The sequence below is a fragment of the Macrosteles quadrilineatus genome, unplaced genomic scaffold, assembly GCF_028750875.1.
Source record: "Macrosteles quadrilineatus isolate MER2022 unplaced genomic scaffold, UCM_ALF_1.0 Scaffold_5__1_contigs__length_97177068, whole genome shotgun sequence".
In the NCBI taxonomy this organism is placed as follows: Eukaryota; Metazoa; Arthropoda; class Insecta; order Hemiptera; family Cicadellidae; genus Macrosteles; species Macrosteles quadrilineatus.
Genome location: NW_026542598.1, coordinates 18909726 through 18935331, shown reverse-complemented (window position 1 = coordinate 18935331; position 25606 = coordinate 18909726). Strand labels below are relative to the sequence as shown.

General features: G+C 36.3%; 1 protein-coding gene across 3 annotated transcripts in view; it reads left to right on the top strand.

Annotated features, from left to right (window-relative positions):
- The window catches only part of LOC128994085 (GATA-binding factor C-like), a 106048-nt gene that overhangs the window by 8037 nt on the left and 72405 nt on the right, over positions 1–25606 (top strand). For 2 of the 3 annotated variants that reach the window (XM_054418330.1, XM_054418328.1), the window contains exons 2-3: positions 7034–7408; positions 19097–19123. In XM_054418330.1, coding sequence (XP_054274305.1) covers positions 7036–7408; positions 19097–19123 — 400 coding nt within the window. In that variant the 5' untranslated portion in view covers positions 7034–7035. The remainder of the gene's footprint in view (positions 1–7033; positions 7409–19096; positions 19124–25606) is intronic. The other variant, XM_054418329.1, reaches the window with a different exon arrangement.

The following is a 25606-nucleotide window of genomic DNA, read 5'->3' as shown; positions in this document are numbered from 1 at the left end:
TTGAATTCGCACACTGTGTAAAATACATATTGAATACATAACTAAGTTAATACATAACTTAGTTTTAGTTTATTCTTCATACCCTAAAGTATGATAGAAACATTGCCTAGATTTCCCAACACAATTACGAGATGATAACGTGTAGAATCCCAAGTTTCAAGTTACTTATAAATATTATACGTTATTATAAGGCTAAACATGTAAAGAAAATGAGTTTAGTTTGATTCAGTTTTTAATTTTTTCATCTGTTCGAAGTAAGTGACGGATTAAGCTTACATATTATAAATCAGTAATAAATAATAACCCCAGTAGGTTTAAGGTTAGAAAACCCTCTTATTTTAAATTATCGCTGTACACCGGGATGTTTACAAGAAAACTAGTTTACAAATCTTATATATTAAATCCCTACGGGGTATAATTTATCATGAACTCATCCATAGCACTGTCGGAAAAATATATCCAGCACATTTATAGAAGCGTATTCGCAGTAACACTTTATTTCAGGAGCCCTTGTCAAAATGTCATTCATTGCGGCGCTTGAAAGCCTCTGAAAGGTGTATTGTTTCGTAGAAGCGTAAATTGTTAGAAATTGTTTGAAATAGCTCACTAGGTATTTGTAGGTTTACTTGGAAGTGAGTGAATGAAGCGACATTCTATAAGTGATCAAAAGTAATTATGAGCCTTGAAAAATTCGCAAACTCAGTTAAACTACAGGTTTACCGTGTATTCGTGGCAAGGTTTAAATAGTTTGTGTACTGGTATGAGAAAAAATATAACATTTTATACTGGTACTCATGCATTTATTAGCTTAAACAGTTTGGTTTGCATTAGTTGTATTTTATGTTTTTACTAACTAGTGATCTTTTTTTAATACTTTTAAATGGTGTGAAAAAGTAAATTTATCTCTGAGATATCGGAGAATCTCTCGCATGACATCCAATAAGCCCAGACTTTACCAAATGTCTGTTGGGTCAATGCTTAAACATATCTGACCTGAACAAAAAATCTGTTATGCATTTTCCACTGTTACAATGTATGCAATTTGCAGCATGTGATATACTAAAATAGATTATACATTTTAATTATACATAGTAAAATAATATTTCTCATGCTAGAAGTGTGAAATGATAAAATTACATCATTTTTTCTTAACAAACTAAGCTCCACAAAATCACTGTACTTTGTTAACCGAGATTGTGAAATAAAACAATGAGAAATCCAAGGCCCGAGACTCAAGACGGGATGCAAAACAGCAGTTTCTCGGTTGAGAAAAAGGAAGATTTCGGTTGCGGGAAGAAAGAATAGCCGTGTCGGCCGTGTCCAGTTTATGCTAAAGGCCCATTAAATATGTGAGAATCGCCATTACTGATCAATAGCAATCCGGCGTGACCCAGGCACTGGGAAACGGCGCAAACCCTACGTTTCTTCACCAGGCCAATTAATCTATACTTATTTAATACGCAAGCAGGATTTTTGTGACAATTACTCCTCTGAAACTACTGAACCGATTGACATGTTTTTGGTGTCATTGGAAAGAGCGTAACGTGAAGATGTGCAGGAAACTTTCTTTTTAGGGAAATAATTAGAGAGTGAGGCCATGGGGCCCTTTAAAGTTTCGTATTTCTCCATAAGATTAACATGGGAAACAAACATTGTTTTGAAACTTCAGCTGTTGTCAGAAATTAAATATTAAAAATTGGTCTCCATGGAAATGGAAGCATGAGAAAATTCACAATGTTTACATTTGCTTTGACATTTAAATGTAAACAACCAGAACTGTTAAATGCCTATTTCACAATTTCAGACAGCTGACCCAAAAAAATTAAACACCTATGTGGTAGGTTTATTTAATCTTAAACTTTATGATAGATTATTTATTATAAATCTATTTCAATGATTTTGAAACAGATTTTTCCGTTGCGGACCAAAATATAAAGTGAGAAGAAGAACATATGTTAATTGTAAACAGTCAATGTGCAAATTGTCTAATATGTTGTATTAAAAATGGGTATAGTTTTGGATGTTGGTTTGTGTTTAATGATATAAGTTATTAATTATTGAATTTTTATTTTAATGATTTGGCATATGAGTATGCTTATGATAAATAACACCATTTCAGAGTTCTGCCAGTTTTTGCCTAACTCTGTTCAGTAGAGTTTAAAGTAGCCTACACCTTATTGTCTACAATTTGGCTAAATAACTTAGGTACGATACATTATAAAAGCTGACAGCCTTTTTACGTTGACTTAAATTGTAAGCTTACCATTTACCATGGGCAGTTTGATTGTAAAAAATTACCCCTTTAAACTGGAATAGGACTGTTATGTAAATTGTGAGTATTTCCATCAGTTAATAAGCTTTTAGTCGACTCTAAAATAATCGGAAATTATGACTGTTATTAGTTTTTAAACAAGTAATTTGTTTATAGATAACTCCTGTACTTTTTTGCAATTGCTCGATTTCGAGCAACATGTACACTAGTGTATCTTTATAAGCCGCGCAAATGTGTATTTAGTGATGTGTCAAGTAAGGTTACGTAGTTGTTTTTTGTATTATGGAATTATCTGGTTTACATTTAGTGTCTCAAAATGTTTGCAGTGTGGTGGACACATATGTAATTTAAGAGTTATTTTGAAAAACACATTTTGATGAAAGTGAGATGTATTGAACTCAAATTACGTTCATGTACCACTTCCAGCGTCTACACTACTGTTTTTAAATAACTAGAGTAGTGGCAATTTCTATACATTAAACTTTTGCAAGTAGATTAGCATTTGTCTTTTATTATTATTTTTTCTAACAGTTCACCCATTTTACAATAAGTTACTAAAAATATCCAAGTTAGCAAGATTAAAAAAATAACATCACAGATTGAATGTACTACCTTTTGAAACTTGACGCAACTTCAAAATCGTATAATGATGATACTGATGCATTTTCCTTCATCGTTTATGAAATATTAATTGAATTAAATAAAAAAGCCGAAAAACTATATCTGTGACTCAAATATAACACAGTATGTGTCACATACACAACTCCCTATACTCTACTATGGTCTTGTTCCACTAATTGCCTTTGCACGTACATTTCTACCCGCATCGCTGGAGGTTTGCAGTTTTATTGAATCATTTCTGTTCCTAGTTAGTCCTAATTAGGCGTCGATCCCAGCCTTCCTGTCAAACCCCTTGTCTTACATTTAATTAGTTGTACTAATTAGGTTTGGTTTCGTCACTGAGCGACAGAGCGCAGTACCCCCTTGCAGCAACCCTACATCGCGCTCTCGTGCCAATGTTGGCTAAACTGTCGGTATTGCAGTACGGTGTCTGGAAAACTACATAAACATTAAGTAATTTCCGAATGAGTGTAAAGTGTACGAGGTTTTTGAAGGAATATTAAATTTATGGAAAGGTGTAGGTGAAGTGAACCATTGTAAGAATTACTATATTTAAGTGTAGTTTTAATTATCAATGTTTCAAGCAGATTTTGATGCTGGTAATTTAAAACGGAAAATATAAAATACAAATTAAACAGACACATAAACTTTTACATATTTACAGTAACCATGATGTAAAGTATGTACCTCAAATACAACTTTGCAAATCACATTAAGACGGACAGATAAATGTTTTAAAACTTACTACTGGCTTATGTTTATACTAGTATTTAAAAATGTTTATATCTGTGTAAACAACTCCGAATAATAACACATTTATTTATTTCTTTTATACATTTTACGTGTTATTTGACATCTGAACAAAAATTTGAATAAGTGTATATAATGAGGTCAGGGATTCCGGGACACCCGGTACTTACAATTACACTATATATTTTACCAGATCGTAAAAATATATATGAGATGTAACAAGGGCTATTGTGTTCGAGTAATCCTACCAAACATCACAAGGCCAAATAGGAGATTCGTCACATTTCACATTTGTGTAAATACATAGATCTACATAATACAGTAGTAGCATCAAGCTATAAGTTTTGTAAGATTGCAGCACCTATTAGTTGTAAAATTGAAATGCAATTTAGTTTATTTGTTATTGTTGTATAAGTTTGGCTTAGAATCTTTGTCACTTTGCCTGACGTTTTTCAATGCTATGTAAAATATTTTGCATGACAACAAAGGTATTGATTTCATCATCTTTCCTCATCCATAATTTGTCGTTTATTCGGATAAATTAATCATACAATGGTTGCACTATTCATGTAATTGGAGACCAACAAGTTTTGATTAAAACAAACATAAACACTCAACTCTTTTAATGTTGTTTGGATGCTGCAAATTCAATGGTGATGACATATGTCTTTTGTCGTACTCGTAAAATACTTTATTTTATTAACTTTTCTGGCCAACTTTTCAACCGTATTGTCACCTGCCTTTTAATAACTCTTGGACATTTACGAATATTTACATAGAAGCACCATGTTGCCCCACGCATTCAGTTATCTCGAGATGCAGTTGGTCCATAAATCTCGCAAAGGAGGACCACTGGGCTGATTGAATCAGTTTCGATTTTATCCAAACCCCAATTTGGGCTCGCTGGACTGTGAGGTATCGGGGTATGCTAATGCGAAGGGAACTCTCCCACAATGTATTCTTGACTCGGGAATCCCTGGCCAATATCTCTCTATAAATAGAGGCGTGGTGTCATCGAGAACATGCAGAAATCAGTTTTAACCAGGTTTATATTTGTGCTGTGTAACGGATATTGATCCGGAATCACCAATATTACAGAGAAATTTGTTTGGAAATGTAGACATTTTAGAGAGGTAAACCTGTAGGAGAGTTTTTCGTGAGACCTACTAATAAATAAAGTTTTGAGTTTACTAATAATAAATAATAGTATTTTACGATTGTATTAGCATTATACGGTGCTAATAAAACACACCCTCCAACATTTATGTACAACACTCGATATAGCTAGAAATATACAGAATCAGAATAAGAGTTGTACTGCCGAAAAGAACTAAGTGCAGCATACAGGGCAAAAGTCACATATATAAAACATAAAAATATGTAAAAAAACATTTCTATTCCGAAGTGGAAAAGGAATTAAATTAATATTACGTTGAACTAACTGTAGGTACGTATTAAATGCGCTTTAAAACAAGCATTAAGTGTGCATCTCAAGTAAACCAACTATGATCTGATTCAAATGCGTCACCAAAGTAGAAATGTATACAGCACTATGATTATGTATGATAAGGATCAAATTTCTTTCAATTATTTTTGCCAGCTATAAGAGCGATGTTCTATGTGTTTTAAATTATTGTAAATAGTTTGTAGCAAAAAATGCAATTATCATTCTACATTAAAAATTGAATTAAATGAACATCATTTATAGAATTAAATTCAAAATGTGGATATTAATATAAACCCAATGCGACTAAGCTGAGGAGTTCAGCGTTTTCAGCTGTTTAAGATTCGCTCATGTTAAAGCCAGTCCGCACTAAGCAGAATATCTGGGATAGGATTGGAGGGAGATTTTAGATTTGAGATTTGGAGAAAGAGAGGATTTCGTTATTGATGTTCGTGCAAGATTTCTCCCCCCAAAGCAAGGACCTCATCCCGTCTCTTGAGAAAACATGGCGGCTCATGACGAGGAATATATTCCAGGATAGATTTGAGAGACTTTTTAAATTATTCATGGTTTTTGTACACTGTGTGTAAGAAGAGACGATTTTTCCATGTTATTGTGCATTTACGATAGAATATAACGACTCATTTCCAAAACATGTTCTACTCATGTTCAAATTATTGTTTTGATTTAAATTCGCTAAATTTTTATCAAAGAAATAATTTCAGAAGTATCAATTTCCATTATAGGTTTATAAACGATTTATGAGTTTATTTAACGAAATTGTTGTACTGTATATAAAAAAAACACATACTGCAATAATACTCCTGCAGGTACCTAAAGTAACCAAATTTTTTACGAAGTATTTGGAAGTATATCGTTAGCTGGAATGCATTGGCCAATGAAAATAAGGTAGGCCTAGTTTAAATTATTCACTTTTAAATACTAAACTTAAGCTCTATATGGACTTTAAAGTTTATGAAATGATTCGTTGTGTTTTATAAAAGTGATTATTTCGATATCTTATACCACAAGTGGAAAGTGTTGAATTTTCTGTTTTATTTATTCCCAAAATACTTGAACATTACCTTAATTATTGATTTATTTTAAAGCTTATACAAACCAAACACTAAAAACGCTAAAAATTAATTAGTATTTTCACCGAACGCCCCTTTAAAACAGATCACTCAAGCGGAATTTCAACGTTTTTAATTAAAACGTTTTTCACCGTCTGAGGTGTAATCTTGCATTTCAAATCACGAATAATCAAGTGAGCTTCTTGCTGAAAGGCTTCTCCAAGTTTTTGTTTGCGCATTTAGGTCCTAATTACAGAGGATTTGTCTAATCAGATTTCAGATTCTCTGTTTAAAATGCAACCGAGTCATTTCGCTTATGGTGTTTGTCCCGCTACGTGTCTAAGTTTATTCCAATCCACATAGTTTCTACAGTGTTTTATGCGGCGCGTGCACAAACTTGGCCATCGCACGTGCTGCCAGTTTTACATAGTTTCACAGCTTAGGCGATTTGTAATTTAAATCGTAATTCGCTATTGTGTTTGAGAGTAAGCGGTTTTCAAACGGACACATTTTGTTGAACTGAATTTGGTATAAACTATTTGTAAACATTTTTGTTCCATGAAATGCAAAGTTCCGTCGAGTTTCAGTTCAGTATTTCTAAGTTTAAGGTTTTTTTGCAAAAAAAAGTAGAGTTAGAGAACTAGGGAGTTCATATAATCAATATTTAACAAATATCCGTGACGTACCCCCTTTAATTTGAAATGGTAATTTAATTTTGTGAAACCTAAACTGTGAGACACTAAGATCAGCCCGTTTTTCCAGTTGGGATAATTTATTTTACAACCCCGTTATCATTAGTAGTTATTGTCATACAGAGAATGATCCATGATCTCATGTGTTACAGTTGCTTAATCCATCCCTTATCTGTTTCAGATATGGACATGACGATGACAGACTCGCCCCACCGCAGCTGGTACGACAGCACCACTCCCCGCGAGGGAGGTAGCGACTCCCAACTATCTGTAGCAGAACACATGAGCTCCCTGTTCGCCCACCATCACGCCCAGGAGCCCAGCGGGTCCAGGGAGTACCCAGCCTACCGTGGGTCCGCGACCAGGGAGGACGGCGACTCCCAACTGTCAGTGGCGGAACACATATCCTCCCTGTTCGCTCACCACCACGCCGCCTCCTTGGAACCTGCGGCCACCAGGGAGTACCCAGGGTACAGAGCGGCGGCGGTCACCATGACCAGCAGATACTACCATGGACAGCTGCATGGGCACGCCTCCTCGTACGCGGCGCAGCATGGTTAGTACACTGATGATAGGAGCTAGTGGCAGAATAAGTAATACTGTGGGTATACTTGTATATGCACCATAACAAAGAGAATTCGATGTTTGAGTGATTATTGCTTGATTATACGAAGTTTTGGTATCTTAAATCTGATTTTCACAAAATGCTGTCTTTATGTGACATTGTCTTCACGGGAGAAAGTACCGAAGTACGTAAACATAAATTGTCAATGCGAATTCACGTTTCCTGATGAGTTAGACACTTATCATAAACCAGATGTCTAGTGGCAATGAAAAATTAATCTCAATCTCAACAACACTCACAATATGTTAAAAGTTATCTTAAACATTTTCGAGATGAATCTTTATAGTATACAAATTGTATTCCTTTTTTTGTCACTGGCCTTTATAGTTTGACTGTAACAAATATTCATACTGTAATTTAGTTTAAAGTAATATGTAAGCTATGCATAGAATAAATAGTGTAGAGTATAATATACTGGATAGTCGTGTCTACTACACTGATATATTACTACTAATATATTCTGTGATGTCTGTGATATTATATTCGCAATTTCTTTGCAGCACATCTGTACATTAAAATTATCTTTCAAAGTTTGTGTATAGATATAACTGTTCTATTGAACATGAAATACATGTAGAATCTCGTTTCAATTGGAGCAACATTAATGATATGAGTTGTTCTCGTACTACTGTATGTTCATCATCCCGCCAAATATTCATATAACCGACTGTAGCCAGCGATGTCAGCGCGCTCTGGCAATTAGACACTCTGCAATTACTACGCCGGTCTTGAGTAATTTATCGTTACAAAACCTCCCTTATTTGAATATTCACCACACTACAGCGGCTGCGGATGAGTTGTGTATCCTAATGTTGATTCATTACAAGTTTTTAGCTCCATTTCCGACTCATTAGTCTTCTTTTTTCATCGACTCGCTCCGTTTTATATACTAATACTTAAAAAAATGAAAACTGTTACTACTCCTGAATTTGTTAAGTAGGTTTAAGTAACTGGGTTTAATACTGCACTGCCGTATCATGGTCTTCAGAAGAAAACTAAGTAGTTGAACTATCGAAAATACTGGCCGAATTTCCGAATCCATCTCAGGAAGCCATCTTCGGAACAAGTAACCTCCCAGAAAACCCACATTCGACAGCCTAGCTCATCATCATTGTCCTTTGAATCATTATTGTCCTTTTTACATTAAGTCGAAATATAATCCTCGATAAACGAATCCGGGTCACTAATCGATACTCGTAAATAAACTGACATTCATCCGGGATAAATTTACTATGGAATAAATTCATTTGTGTTTGAAGTAACGCAAAAACCTAGAAACACTCAATTTGGAAGACTGGGGTTGGCACCACTGGTGCAGTTGTTGTATGACATGCTTGTCGCTAGCTCCCGATAATTTGGTAAATTATAAAAGTTTATTACCGAGTTGTTTATCAGTAGTGTGTTTACCGAACATTATACCGTCAAGGAAGATATTAACTGATAATTCGGGTCGGGAAGTGAACTGGTCGTTAAGATATCAGTAGTTGTGGTTGTGGTTCAGTCCCCACGTGGTCGGAGACGGACAGGTTTGCGTGTTTGTGTGTTGCTGAGACCGAGGACAATTTCGAGTACGGTTTGTTTAGTGCGAGTTCCTGTGATAATCTACAGTAGTTACCAGTTATTACAGTGCCAATTTTAATGACTGAAAGTAAAATTAGTGACTTTTTTACTCCGAATAGAAGTGCAAAACGGAGAAGATCCCGTTCGTCACCTGCCTCACCAGGTAATCTTCAGAAGTGTATGGGATTAACCGACATAGACATGGAAAACGACGAGGTAAAGGTGGGTGATCTCACTAAAGGTCAATTAAGATGTGCTTTAAGAGATGTTATGTCTGAGCTTCTTGACACCAAACTCTCTACTTTGGCCACAAAAAGTGATTTAATTAACCTATCTAACCAAGTAGCAGTCCTGGAGGAAGAAAATGATTCTAAAAGAGAGCAGATTAGGGAACTTAAGGTCCAAAATAGGCTTATTATGGATAAGTTGCTTGATTTAGAAAGCCGTTCCAGAAGGAATAACCTTATATTCAGGGGGTTAAAATGGGGTCCAAGAACATCAGATTTCAAGCACGTTGTAGGCACCTTTTGTAGTGAGATGTTTGGAATTAACCAAGTTTGCATCAATAGGGCACATCCATTGGGAAAGGAAAAAGACACTATTATTGCTCACTTGCCTTATGATTCAGATATTGAATACATAATGAGTAGGGTGAAAAACTTGAAAAATACGGGTTACAGTGTGTACCGCGATTTCCCGCGCGAAATTCGGGTTAAACGGGCGTGTTTGGCAGCAGTAAGAACTGAAGTCGAGAAAGTGTCAGGAGAACTGAGAATGCCTTTAGTGTATGACCACATGACTATAAAGAAGTGTAGGTTTACTTGGGAAAACGGCAGTCTCATGGCAGGGCGACAGTGTGGTGTGGATAAGCTGAAACAAATGTTTGGACACGATTTTTCTGCTTTCGTGAGCGGTTTGAAGAATCCACCTCCACGTCGAACAAGTGAGAATCCAAATCAAGGTAAACCTGTGTCTTCTCCTTCAAAGAATGTCTCTGGGGTACTACTGGTGCAAGGCAACGACTCAAACATGGGGGCGGAGGCGACCAACGACGGAGGTGACGGCGACAATGGCGCGACAGGACCAGGGGAGGTGACGACGGCTACAGCGAGCTACTCACAGGCGCTAAGAGGCTAGGGAACCGACGCCAATCCAGCGAACGACGAACATCGGGTGTTCTCCGGACGGTGTGCGAGTGGAACAGGTTCATTAAAACTCATTTGTTACAATGTTTGTGGTATTAAGAATAAATTAGAGGATTATTATTTTTTGGAATTTATAGACAATTATGACGTAGTTTTCATTTTAGAATCATTTATTTCAGAGAGAGATTTTAATTTTATTTCACAAAAGCTTAGTAGATTTAAAATAAATATTAAGTTCGCAGAGAGAACTGCAAATTATGGAAGGTATAGGGGTGGGTTGATTGTATTAACCAATTTAAAGTCACCATTTTTTAATTTAATTTCATTTATTGAAATCAATGAATTAATTTTGGTCCAGATAGATACAGGAATTGATGATAAAAGGTTGATTTTGGTACCTTTATATGTTAACTGTAATTTTTGGGAAACTGATTTTGAAATGGTTTCAAACTGTTTAATTGATTTATGGCATGAAAACCTAGTAATAATTGGGGACCTAAATGGAAGAGTGGGGGATGAACAAAAAATAACAGAGTTATTCCTAGGCGAGATAAATCCTATATTCAATGATACACGTAAGTCTAAGGATAAAATATTGAATTGCAGGGGTAGAAAAATTTTAAACTTATTTGATAATTTAGGTTTAATAATTTTAAATGGTAGATCTGTTGAGGATTCTTGTGGGGAGTATACTTTTATCGGGGCCATGGGTTCTTCTGTCATTGACCTAGCCGCTGTGTCTATTAATTGTTTACATTTAGTAGAAGGTTTTAGAGTGTTGAGCCATACGGGATCGGATCATATGCCCATTGAGGTTTGTTTAAAGGTGAAAGGTATGCAATTGAGGGACAACGAGTGTGGTCAGATATTACCTTTGATGCCAAAACTCAAATGGTCAAATAATTGTAAACAATTTTACAGGGCGAGAGTGGATCGGAAGGTCAGTTGCTTGCAATTGTATGAGGACAATCAAAAGAATGTAGATAACATTATTAAAATCATTATTGACTCGGCCCAGAATAAACAATCGACTATACCTGATTCGAATTTTAATAGGAAGCGAAAGTGGTTTGATTACGAATGTTTGGCTGTGAGGAGGCGTAAATTCAAATTATTAAATAAATTCCGTAAAACTAATTGTGAAATTGTGAAGTCCGAATATTTAGTAGTTTGTAAGCAGTTCAAAAAGTTATGTAAGAATAAAGAAAGATTATTTTTAGAGAAAACTATTTTTGATTTAAATGATAGAGGGGATGCAAAATTATTTTGGTCTGCATTGAACAGTTTTAAGCGTGGGAAAGTTAAACTTGTTGGTAATATTGCCCCAGAAAACTGGGTATTGCATTTTAAAAATTTACTCAACCCACCTTTGTTATCAGCAAGTATCAGTTATGCGCAACCTTTGATAACAGACGAGATATTAGATGCTGACTTCAGTATGTTAGAGTTGAAAACCATTCTTTTACGACTAAAAGATAACAAGGCTCCTGGTCATGACAGGGTGCCATATGAATTTTTTAAAAATGCTCCCGACTCTCTTCTTTACAAATTGTTAAAGGTATATAATGATATGTACAACAACGGAAAGGTAGCTGAAAGTTTTAAAAAATCTATTGTATTTCCTCTACACAAAAAGGGCGATGTGAATTTAGTAGAAAATTACAGGGGTCTTTCCTTTATCGACTGTGTTTGTAAAATTTTCTCAAGTTTATTGAATTTTAGATTAAACGAGTGGATAATGGAAAATAAAGTAATTTCTGAATTTCAAGCTGGATTCAGGAAAGGTTATTCTACTATCGATAATATATTCAACCTATCATGTATAGTAAATTTGAGTTTATCTTTAAATAAACAAAAATTATTTTGCTTTTTCGTCGACTTTACAGCAGCTTTTGATACAATAGACAGGGATTCGTTAATTTTTAAATTACTTTCTTTAGGGGTCTCATCAAAATTTTCTAGAATTTTAAAAAATCTTTATGAGGGTACCAATGTTTCAGTGTGGTGTAAAAGTGGCATAACAAACAGTTTTGAATCAACAATAGGTTTAAAACAAGGATGCGTTGCCAGTCCTAATTTATTCTCATTATTTATTAACGACTTGCCAGAATTTTTAGGAGGTGGCTGTTTAGTCGGAGGTAAGAGAATAAACATTTTAATGTATGCCGATGATGTTGTACTGATAGCACCAACAGCCACAGTGTTACAGCAAATGATAACTAATTTAGAGGCCTACTGTGATATTTGGAACCTACAAGTGAATCTTAATAAATCAAAAATCATGGTATTTCGTAAAGGTGGTAGGTTGGCACGAAACAATAAATGGTGGTACAAAGGTCAGCCTATTGAAATAGTGAATTCCTACAAATATCTAGGAGTTGTTTTAACACCAACTCTTAACTGGGATAAGCATTTAAATGATAAGTCAGCTGCTGCAAAATTAGCTATTAATGCCGTGTGGAGTAGTTTTATAAATAACAATAAAGTTCCGTTGAATTCTAAATTTGTATGTTTCAATTCAATAATAAAATCTATTTTGTGTTATGCAGGTCAAGTGTGGGGATATTTAGATTGTGATCCAGTGGAATCAGTTCAGAGATTGTTTATAAAAAAACTATTTCGGTTGCCAAATAATACGCCTAATTATTTTCTGTATTTGGAGTCAGGATTAGACAAATTACAATTCCATACTATTTTGATGAATCTAAAATATATATTAAATGTGTTGTGTTTGGATGCAGATCGTTTGCCAAATATTTTAGCAAGGGAAGTGATAAGGAGAAAAGTGTATTGGTACCGTGACTGGAAATTATTAGGTGACAAGTTTGGTTTGCCGGTAGACTTTGCGCAAGGTCAGGTCGAGGTCCAGCTGATGAGCGTTGTGAGTGCGTTGAGAGATAACTGGAGGGCGGAATGTATTGGCAGAGCGCGTACATCGGCATTTCACTCTCAATTTATAGATTTGGACTTCAATCTTGGCGATAGAACTTTTCTCTCCGATAATAGGGATATCGTCACAATTTCATGGATTATGAAATGTAGAGGGGAGATGTTAGATTTAAATTATAAACCCTGGGTAGTTGATAAAAATTATTTTTGTTCCTTGTGTAACCTGCATGAAAATGAAACTGTTTTTCACTTTGTGGCAAGGTGTCCCGTGTTTAAAGACCTTAGAAAATGTCATTTACAAAAATTAACTATTGATTATCATGAGTTTTTATCTTATCTAAATGGGAGGGATTGGCGAGGTTTGGGTAACTTTATTAAAATAGCCTGGGGCCGTAGGAGGGAGCTAATAAATGAATTTAATTTTTAAAAATCCTAACTTGATGGGAATATTCTGTTCTAAAGGTATTCGAGTCGAGGGTAATCTTTTGAACGACAGGTGACAATAAGCATACATGAATTAAGCAGTTTAAAACATTATATACTAGGCTATTTGATGATGAATCTCAACAATCATATACTCTGTTTTTTTCCTTTCATTTTATTAGAGCAGTATTTTATGTTTCAGCATTCATGATACTTTTTATCTCAAAGATTTATTATTTAACTGTTTACTGTAAAAGGAAATTCTTGGTTTAACTCTAAAAACTGTATGTTAGAATATATCTGTATGTTTGTATGTGTGTATGTATGTATTTACAGTATAGCCTAGTATGATGTGTAGGTATGTGTATTAGTATGTGTAGGCAATAGATTAGAATCCTTGGTGCAGTTCAAAAAATTGGAATGAATGTAAATTAGTTTAAATTTTATTTTAGCTTTTAAGTGAGTGCTTTTATGTTTATTATTTTTTATATCAGTGCAGTGTTGATTTTATTTAGATAGTGGAAGTGGACTTTGCCAACCAGACAGACGGTCAAATGACTATTGTCTTTTGTGCATAAAAATAATACAATCTGTAAATTTGTAAACGATTCAGAAAAATAAAGCACTGTTATCTATCTATCTATCTATCTATCTAATCCTCGATAAACGAATCCGGGTCACTAATCGATACTCGTAAATAAACTGACATTCATCCGGGATAAATTTACTATGGAATAAATTCATTTGTGTTTGAAGTAACGCAAAAACCTAGAAACACTCAATTTGGAAGACTGGGTTGAATTTTCATGCCGAACGTGCAAAGGAACTCCAAATATGTTTTGACAGGTCGAGCATTGGAGTTGTCTTGATCGCGAGAACAAAGAGCGCGGTTGCTGCATAAACACAGTCGGGGTGGATACGTCGGTGGCGTGTCGACCGCACATCTACCCCCACCCCTAGATAATCCAGCACAGATATGGTAATACTCTATCTAACCCACGATCTAACACGCGCTGCCGACAAGGTTCAATATCGCTCGCTCCTCCGCACTCCCGCGTACATCGGTCAACCTTATTGTCGATTAATTGTAGAGCTTTCGTGTTGCGGAGCGCTTTCATTTTCGGATTAATAATTGATCCGCCGTGTCGCGATGGTGACTGTCCAATGTCCACAGTTCTCACGTCACGGTCGCCGTGTTGCTGTGTTCGTGCTCATGTCGATCTGCTGCGGATAACACCGGAAGCGGCGTTTCCCACGTCGTGACCACAATGCGAGCTCAAACGCTCAAATTACGGACTTATGCGTGCGGAATCGTAAATTATCATCGCAAATTATGTTGTTATATGCAGCGATCCGAAGGTCCACATTAATAGAAACCTGATTTGCCGCAGTTCGTAATTCGCGCGGTTCGCTCACGGGGGGCGGCGTCAGTCGGAGAAATGGCGGCCGCGGACGTGTGAATGTACTTCGGGCAGAAACACTCGATTAGGAGTGATTTACACGATATTATTTCATTTTTGTGGTAAAATTTCTATTTTCTTAAATATTCTTATAGTATATCGTTATAAACCTCTAAATAATCATCCAGGGTTATGTCCCAACTATTAACTTTTGTATTTGTAACTTTATCCAAACAATCAGGATTTCTAAACATACTGCGTATGTCCATAGATAAAACATAGTCCCTCGTTTTATCTATGGTATGACCATAGATTTAAGAACTCCTTTAATCTATGGTATGACGTTAATGCCATTGCACCGTACTTAAGTGTTGCTGTAAGTAATTTATCGATTTGCATTTTACGTGTATGTCACCGATTCCGCCTGATGATGGCCGGCTGTCAGGTCGAAGCTACATAATATACAATCGTAAAATCTTATAAAAATACTTATTTACCGTGTTTGAGAAGTATTAGAAGACGAATTTTATTATATTCGTACCAAGATATAAAACATACATGATAGAAATATAATATTGTATTTTTTTTGCTTATTTGGTACAAATAGAAAGTCCAAGTCCAAAGATTAGCTAAAAGCTTATTTGTAAAATCCAAATACGTATGTGGCAGTACGAAAGTATTCTCCGAAACAAGATGACCAAAACCAGTCCAGAGGTGTAAAAAATAAACATGGCGGAAGGTGTCAGGCCATCATATCTGTCCCCATCTTCTTCACCGAGGGTCAGTGTCAGTTCACCAAAAAGTCGACAGTCTGATGTCAATTATTCGGTGAAATTCGACACCAGCGCCCGCGGCTGGCGTGGGAACTCGTCCCAAGAATGTCTACAAGTCTATAGTCTACAAGTCCGGAGCTTGTGGCAGGGTTGCACCCGCAATAGATACGGGTTTCCCTGCATTAATCCCTTACCCGCGACGCACTTTCTGTTTCTAATCCTAGAAGACGGGTGTCTTTCACTTTGCATATTCCAATCGTACCGGATGGAAAAGTTGAACGTTTCAAGAGTAAAATTACCACTGTCTTGTGGTGAAATTTTGTAATGGAGACTTGTTGCAGTTTTTTTACTGGGGTGCTGATTTTACTAGCCTAGTGTGTAGTGCAGAACTTAAAATCTTGGAGACCCTGGTTCTAAACCCAAAAAATAATTAAGTACAATAGACGACAAGAATTGTTTCTGTGTTAAACAATCTCTACAACAATTAACGTATTTTTACTCATTCCTTGTCAAATTGATAGCTGTAATTCACCTAGACACAGAAAACGTACTACTATAACCACCTAGATGAAAAAATGTATTATTTCCGAGACACATAATTGCGAAGCTAAGTCTGTATACTTACTCCTAAACTTAAGGGGTTTCTGCGCATATGAATCTAAGTTAAAACTTGGACACAATGAAGAGATAGAGATGATTGTATTTTGTACTTTAGAATAACAAGATTTAAAATCGTTGTATTATCCCTTCCAAACCCTATTTCGGATCCCTGAAGCTTCACGAAATTCCACCTGTTTACTTCAGACGGCTACATAACCGCATTCGAGTCGACGTTCGAAACATCGTTTTTCGATTTTCACGATACGCGAATCAGGTAATGAAGTGGGTCCCGAGTCCGGTGTGAGGCTATACGGCAGGGGCGGGTCCCCGTGATAGGACTGGCTCATAGGATCAACCGGGAATTAATAACCTGCGTCGATTACGGGACATAAATTACAAAAAAATTAACGACTCCGTTCTAATAAGTTCCACGAGCGACGGCTAAGGTCAAAGGTAGGACGGAGTGAGGAGAGAACATGGTAGGGTCGTATACGTGACGTCAATCAATAATAAGCTCAAGTACTGGCTTGGTATGTACCAAGTACCTAGGTAGAGTCGGTATAAACTGTCTTGGTATGTACCAAGAACCTAGGTAAAGTGGGTATGGGCTGCCTTGGTGAGCATAGGGATGATACGGTGTGTTACCATACCATACTACCATACTAATAGTATTCAGATAGGTGATTGATTTTAAAATAAAAAAAATAATTTAAGGCAGTTTAAACGTATACCAGTTGCAGTAAATCTGAGTGAATCAAAATTAAAATAATAAATTCCAAATTTTTTGAAAATATCCGTCTTAAAATATAGCAATTCATCTTATAATGAAGATACACATATATAGCACATATATATAGGTTTACCGTTATGCTAATAAATACAATAAACTGTTCAGGAAACAGTAGGATGAAACCATGCATTGTTTTAGTTCAAAATAAATAAATTATACGTCAAGTAGTTTGAACTGAATCAAACAAATAAAATTCGAAGGCTGACAAGAGGAAGCGGTGTGAAGCAATAAAGTTGGTATCAATTGGGCTCCAATCGCAGCACCGACCACACAGCACACGGCTGGCCGCCCGCCAAACTATAAATGAAATAATGAATTACAAATTGTCCAACGTGTTTTTCAGCTCTCAGCTCCCGTTTAATATTCAAATATGATAAGTAATGCAGTATATCCATACCCTGCGCTTTCTTGTCTCTATTTTGGGGCGGCAAAAACGTTGCCTATGTTTGTTTGCGTTGGGATTTCGTTATGCATTTTTTCATATTAAAAAAAATATATACAGTTTTATTCGTTGTACTTGTAAGTTACTGGGACAGTGAATATTTAGATCGGTTATCGACGAATTTATACTGTATATTTAGTAATGCAGATATTAGTTTACGGAGGGTTAACGATATGTAGTCTTGAGATGAATATAAACATTTCTACAGATGATTATGGTACCTCGAAAATTGGTGTCTAGTTTGGGGAATTCACTTTATGTAAAGGCTTTTATGCACAATGTTTACATTATTTTTATCTACGCTTGAAAATTCTTTAGTTTCTCTTGCGCCAATTTCTGACGTTCAAGTTTATACAATTTGGTTACGGTTAGACAGTAACACAACCAGGGTTTGGACATTTTCCTTACAAAAAAGTTGCAAAAAGGCATCGCTCTCTGCCAAGAACATGAAGAAATAAATGTATAAGGAAGTAGTTTATTTAAAAAAATCACAAATGTTAACATTTTACGATTACAATCTTGCCACATAACGCTGTACTCGTACTGGACAGTTCGGGACATAGAGTTTGAAAAATAAAAGAGCAGAGGAGAGCATCGGTGTTCGGCGCGAACGAGCCAGCTCGACCGCAGCGCCCCTAGCGTCGAACCGTTTAATCTCTACTGTGCTCTGTAATCGGAAGGCTAATACAATTATCAAGATTAAGGTAGTAATATAATGTGGGTAATGATACAGAGCGTGGTATACTTCCCCACAGGTGGCTGTAGGAATTCAACACCACTATAGTCTGTCCCCAGGTTCTAGGCCCAGGGAGGAAAAATAATTTAGTGCATGTTATATTTAAACGGTTACATAGTGAAAATAGCATTCGCGATTCAGTGGGGAAAACTTTATTACAAAATTTGAAATTTGATTTGATAGTGTAATTGTTAAACTCCGTTAGCTGTCCGCAGCCCCTTTGAATGCAAGTCGAGGCAGGCTAGGAATGTTAGGATAATAATTTAATTTGTATGGTTTCGTTTTTAATTAGTTTTATATTTAATATCCAAAATATAGACTATCAAACGAAATAATTATTTTTGCTGGACCCAACTTGCATTTCAAGTAGACAAAGGCAGCTGGCCGATTTTGACCGGTGTAGTTTAATAATTCTTCATAAAAGGCAAAACCTAGATATAACTCAGGTTGGGTTAGCTATTGCACGGCTTTGAACCATAATAATGACAAACAAATCAATGTAAGATATGAAAGATTTGTTCAATATTTTACTCAAAATAGAACTTTAAAACAGAGTTTTGAAAGCTTATACGATGAGCTAAGAATTACCGTATCTTATGACACTTGGTATTAAGTTAGAAAATGTTAATCAATTTTACATTTTTAATTATAATTGTTTGTGCACTCCGTCTAAAGCTACACCAAGTGAGTTGTTTACTGAAATACAATGTTGTTTTTAATAGGTCTGTGGTTTGCAAGAACACATACTTAAGTGTTTGTGTTAAGCAAAATCAAATTAATACATTTTTAGGTATTTTTTATACACTTTTTACTGATTTTATTATAAAACTAGTTAGAAATTAAACGAATATGGTGTTCTAGATACGGACTCCAGGACTTCTCCATCAAGTAAGTCAAAATCAAATTTAATTTAGTATAACGTTGAGTTTGGAATACTGATGCACCTTAATAAGTAGTTAGAGTAATATGATTAAATCATTTAGACATTTTTGACACGTAATATTGTTTGGGGTACTGTTAAAGGAGAAGGTAAAATTCATCTTAGGTATTCATTGTACTCTTAAAGTAGTAGAACTCGTACTATTTTATCAATATCCTTACTCTATCTTTTATGAGCATGTAAAATACTTCTTTTTCTTATCTTTAAAAAAAATCTCATAACATGCATTCGCCTTCCTCATAATTGCACTTCAAAAAATTGATTATACCTTAAATCTAAATTTAAAAATGTACCAGGAAATAGAATCACACAAACAATATTATCAATCTCGATCAGCTTAACGCTAAATGTAAGTAGTGTAAAGTAAATTATACATTTATAACTTACAATCTGAAAGAAAGCACTCACAACACCTTACATTAGGATGACAAATAACAGTACGCAAGAGGTTGGCCTCGGCACCACAAGAAGTTTTAGATAACGTGTACACATTTTACAGGTTTCTCTTTAAAGTAAACATAAATCTATAGTTCTCTCAAGAAATCGTTTGTTATCACCAACCCTAACGCGGCATGCACTCACAAATATTAGTAACTTTCACTACACACACCTACCACTACGTTGGAAGTTTTAGTCTGCACCCTCTCTCATACAATTTCCCTATATAAGCACAATTTTACTATAGACGCACCCCTGGCTTAATTGCCTAAAGTTCAATATTGTAGCGTGTACTCTATGTAAAACCTTAATCCCAAGTCAGCACAATTTCACTATAGTTGTACCAACATCACATAGCCTTAAGTACGAGTTGTATCTTGTACCCTATGTCAAACCTAGACCCAAGTTAGCACAACTCCACTATAGTCGTTCCTCCACTTTATAGCCCTAAGTACGAATTGTATCTTGTACCCTATGTCCAACCTATACCCAAGTTAGCACAACTCCACTATAGTCGTACCTCCACCTCATAGACCTAAGTACGAGTTGTAGCAGAGTTATTAGACATCGGTGGTTGTAGGTTGTACCCTACGTCCAACCTAGACCCAAGTTAGCGCAACTCCACTATAGTCGTACCGCCACCACATAGCCTGAAGTGCGAGTTGTAGCTTGTACCTAGGGGAGGGACGGATCATCCAAGCGTCTATAACCATTTTCCCAAAACACCGAGGCCGATGATTCCCTCTCAATATGGGCTTCCACTCTCGGATTAGCATACCGTTTCGACCCAGACTATAATTTTCCCGCACCGTTTATTTCTAATTGTAGCTAAGCCAAATGATACGTTCATGCGCAGTGCTCCGTCCGCTCCCCACTACACGAATTATTTTAAATATATTCACTCCTCCGTATAATATGTAGTTTTACAATACTCCAAAGCCGAGATGGCCTTTAAATGGCGGTTCCGAACCGATTATAGAAGATCCGTACTCATTAGAGGCATTATAACTGATCGAGTTATACGTTTCGAGGTGTAATGTTCGGGGAACACCGTCGGTAGTCGACTCTGTTTAATAATAAGGTAGATTTTTAGCCAGTGTGATGAAATATTAGTCTAGGCGTAGATTAAAGCTGTATTTTGACTGAATGGGATGATGGGGGGTCAACTGCTTGAAATAGTCTTGAAATGGGTGCATGTAAATCAACATAAAGTGTAAAAAGTTCTCTCAGACTCCCACTGATCAATAGTCCACGTATTGTTTGGTAAAAAGCTACCAGTATGATCGTCGGTTTGGAAACCGGTTAGTAGAAAAAGTCAGAATATTGATTATTTGAAAAAATTGAAGCCCATATGGTTTAGCTTGAAGAACCTTATGTACAAAAATGCTATACATTTGACTTCAAACAAAATTTGTCCTTTCCCAATGCAACTACCAAGACGTAGTAGTTGGTTATGGAGGTATGTTAATTTACGTAAACAATTTAATTAATATATTTCTCACATAATGCCGTTGTAAACATACATTTGGACTTATTTTATACGTCCCTAATCTAAAAATAAAATAACTTTAATCCAAGTTAAAAAAGTGCAGCGACTCCCACATGGCCACATGACAACCTCTCCACCACATACGATCCCAGCCCGTCACATAACTCTCGGCGACCCATTCCTCATTGGACGATGAAACCCACCTTGTCAGGACGCGCCGCATAACGCAATCCATAAACAGTCGCAAGCGAGTGTAATAAACAGCGCGGGACAAATGGTCTTTTTGAAAATTCCAAGATGGTGTTTTTCCTCGGCGGCGCCGCGACACAGAAGTATCGGGTGACGAACGCGTGCGGGGTCCGGGAGCCGCGCAACAGTATCATTGCACAAAAAATACTTACCTTTCATTATACCTGATACACCGTGGGAGCGTGGACGGATACACTTCTGCTCATCCGTGCGTTCAAGTCTCCGGCCGTCCATGGCGCGGTGACGGCGAAGGCACGATAATTGTGTTTGTACGATTATTTGTAGGTTTCTGTGAGAAATGTGATGAGGTAATTTGTATATTTACGGTTACTGTAGTGTTGAATAAAATCGTGTAAATCAAACCTAGGATTAAAAGTTTTTAAAATCCTCAACAGGTTAACTCCGGTTTAATCATTGTGTTTTAGGGTCTTTAACCTATGATTTGGTCTTGTATTTTAGTAGTATATCTAGTATACCGTCTGCAAAACGCCTGAAGATATGTCAAACAAATTTAAGTACGTATCTTTTAAACATATAAAGAAATTAAACAAATACAATGTCACAGATCGTGCTGGACAAAAATCGCTCACAATGTGTAAAAATTAGAAATTCTCTTTGTCTTAAAACACGATCCCATTAGAGCCGCACTTTTTGTGGTGGTATTTGTTTTCGTAAAGTATTAAGTTTAATTGCTCACCTGTATTACTGTCAGCATAAATTAGGATAATATATTAAATTATAACGGTTTTTGTGTTGAAGCAAGAGAGAGTGTACACCTGCCCCAGCACGCGCCAGCAGGTGAAAATATCAACAGCCAGCACGTCTCGCCTTACGCCTTGACCTTAGAAATTTGAGGGGGCATAATTCAGTTGTTCAAGGTTAGATTCCTGTCCCGACATTAAACCGCGAACGGTTTTGGGACTCTTAATTGGCGAGCGTATCAATAAAACCCGCTGTCCTGGCGTTTTATTATCGGCAACATCGGGTACTGCTGTTTTCGGAAATTCTCGACCACCTGAATAGAATTTTGAATACTTTACAATCCCTACAGTTGTCGATCAAGTAAATATACAGTCCTTGAGTGTATAACGGCGTGGATGTTAGATCGCATCACCCGAAGGTCGAACTGTACAAAGACCGAGCCTTTCCAATCATGATCCCACTGTGGCATTAACATAGCGAGAAATGCACTGTTAGATCACGCGGGACCTTTGTTACCGCGACACATGTCTGGTCTGATGGATTTATAAATGCTGAATGATCACTTCTCTCAAGCCTCACCTAGCTGCTGTATGTTCCCTGTACACTTGGCACTACTGTGGCATTAACATAGCGAGAAATGCACTGTTAGATCACGCGGGACCTTTGTTACCGCGACACATGTCTGGTCTGATGGATTTATAAATGCTGAATGATCACTTCTCTCAAGCCTCACCTAGCTGCTGTATGTTCCCTGTACACTTGGCACTACTGTGGCATTAACATAGCGAGAAATGCACTGTTAGATCACGCGGGACCTTTGTTACCGCGACACATGTCTGGTCTGATGGATTTATAAATGCTGAATGATCACTTCTCTCAAGCCTCACCTAGCTGCTGTATGTTCCTTGTACACTTGGCTATACTGTGGGTGTAATGTTAATTTATCGAGAAATGCACTGTATAGTCTTGGCAATAATCCACCGTTCTTCTTGGTATCTTGTTACCATGCCACTTACATATCAATAATGCACAAGCAGCTCAAGATAAGCAAAGATTCCATACAGAAAACTATTGGATTTTAAGTCATAAAATAAATATACTGTACATACATTTTCTTAAGTATTTAAATTTAATTTTAACCAATTCACGATTACATTTACCTGAATAAAAAGAATCGCGAATCACATCAGCTACAAACAAGAATTATGATTTTCTTTTTGGGAGCACTGTAGCTTCAAAATCTCTATGCTTCATTTGTAATTAATTTAGTTGACGGATTGAAATCAAATGCTCTTCGTCATTATTATCAAAATCTCTAACGCTTTGCTACTTGGCAGCTTTAAATTGAAATATAATATTATGAATTAAAACTTATGTCCTTGCTAGAACTATTATAAACTTCCAGGCAAGTTAATATTATAATTCCCCGATGTTCACCAGTGCACCGACTCTTTTTAAACAGTTATATAAAAGCAATAAATTTCCCTAGTGGCCTGTTATTATTTCGGCGCCACAAAAGAATCACACACTACGGGCAATTTAATTTTTAGGTCATAAAGAGCAACAGTGCAGGCAACCATTGTACTGTGTTCAGCTCGTTCCCCAACCATATAAATCTCGACTTATTTATTGCTGTGTATTTAAAAGGACAGCTCGACTGTTACACTTTCTAATGTGTTAATAAATTACAAATTTAATTTAAAAGTGTTTATAGTAAATTGTAATTGTGGTGTGTATGCATCTTGGATCTTTTTAGTGGTTGGAAACTGTACCTTTTTAAGTATGAACGATAATAAAAGCAGTAAAATATTTTGATGCTTATCAAGGAAGCTGTTATCGCGTCTATTGGTAATTTATTGAACAAAATCACAGAAGAAAAAATAACTGCAAACACTAAATTTGCTACAAAGAGAAGCTCAACAACTCAAACAACCCTATGGAAGATATCGATTTAAAATTCATTGAACAAAATCACAGAAGAAAAAATAACTGCAAACACTAAATTCACTACAAAGAGAAGCTCAACAACTCAAAGCCCTATGGAAGATATCGATTTAAAATCGCAAAGTAAAATGAAAATCTTTCAAATACATTCTGTTTCACCCTAAAATTGCAACCCCTTCTAATAACACTTACACTGTGCCTTTCATCCTCGCGTGAACTTTGTAGGGTGACTGATAAGGTTTCATTGGACGAGCTGTTTAATCCCATTAGCGGTAAGATAGACTGTCCAATCGCCAGTATTCATCACTTAGTGTAGGCGCCTCTCACACAAGACTTATCAGGGATCGCGAATTCGTCAAGAATAGAGGACAGGAAGCAATTTGACTAATGCCTACAGGCTCGGTCATGCCCTGATGCACAAACAATCACTACCCTCTCTCTTCTCTAAAGATTCTCGTACTCCAATCAGCTTTGTGGGGTACGTTTCATCTCACGAGGGATTATCGATGTTGAGAGGAATTTGGTACACTGAAATTATCTAGAAAAAAGGCATGATGACTGATTAGCATTGTTCATTCCTAAGGAAGTGTTGGTTTAGTTGACAACTAACACGACATTGCACATGGATCGTGTTAAATACATTACCTTTTACCTTTCAGATCGAAAAAATTAGTTGTTTATCACTTGCTTGTGTATAGATTGATAAAAACTCCTACGGAAAAAGATTGGGCAAGTACTGTATAGTATGAAAACTCGGGAGGTTAAATAACTGTATTTACAAACATTATTCACCAAACAAAATTACTACGCCATTTTAAACACGATAGAGATTAAATGCGATTTCCGATTTTTTAAATACAGTATGATAGGAACTCATACAATGATAATTACGAATTTGACACACACTCGTGTATAACTTTGAACTAATTTAACATTGTCCATTAAGACTTAATAGCAAAACAATTATTTTGTGCGTTATAATGGTTAGGGTCTCAAACTTTGATGCGAGTAAGACAAATTCGACTACCTAACACAAATTTGACGATTTTTTTTAAGATTTTCATAACATTTTTTGACGTAAGGGATGTTGCGATTATTATCAAATTAATTCAACTTTCACGATCCGCTTGATTCTATTCCAGTTTAGTTTGAAAACTTTTAGTGATTTTCACATGAACGGTACTTTCGTCGATATTTTCTCTCTTACCTTATACACATTTATACAAAAGTTATACACAATTTGCCCATTTTCCACACAGTGTCAGTTTTGTTCATCTATGACGTCACGCCACGTCCACGTCACGGTCGTCGGTCACCAGTCATGGCGCGCTAGTCGCTACGACCCGGCCATTTCCATGCCTAATTATTTGCGCAGCCCATGCTTGTGCTCATTACGGGCCTCATGTTTCCAGCATTTGTTCAGAGGCCGTCGGCCATATTTGTCCGCTACGGCTGGCCATTGGCTGTGGCTAGGCGTGCATGTCCGCGGCAACGTGCTACACACCACACACTAAACACTATCACTATAGAACACAGGTGAAGAATAGTTATGTATCAAATAAACACACCTGAGGTATTTTGTTTTCATATATTCATGAATATGCAGAAC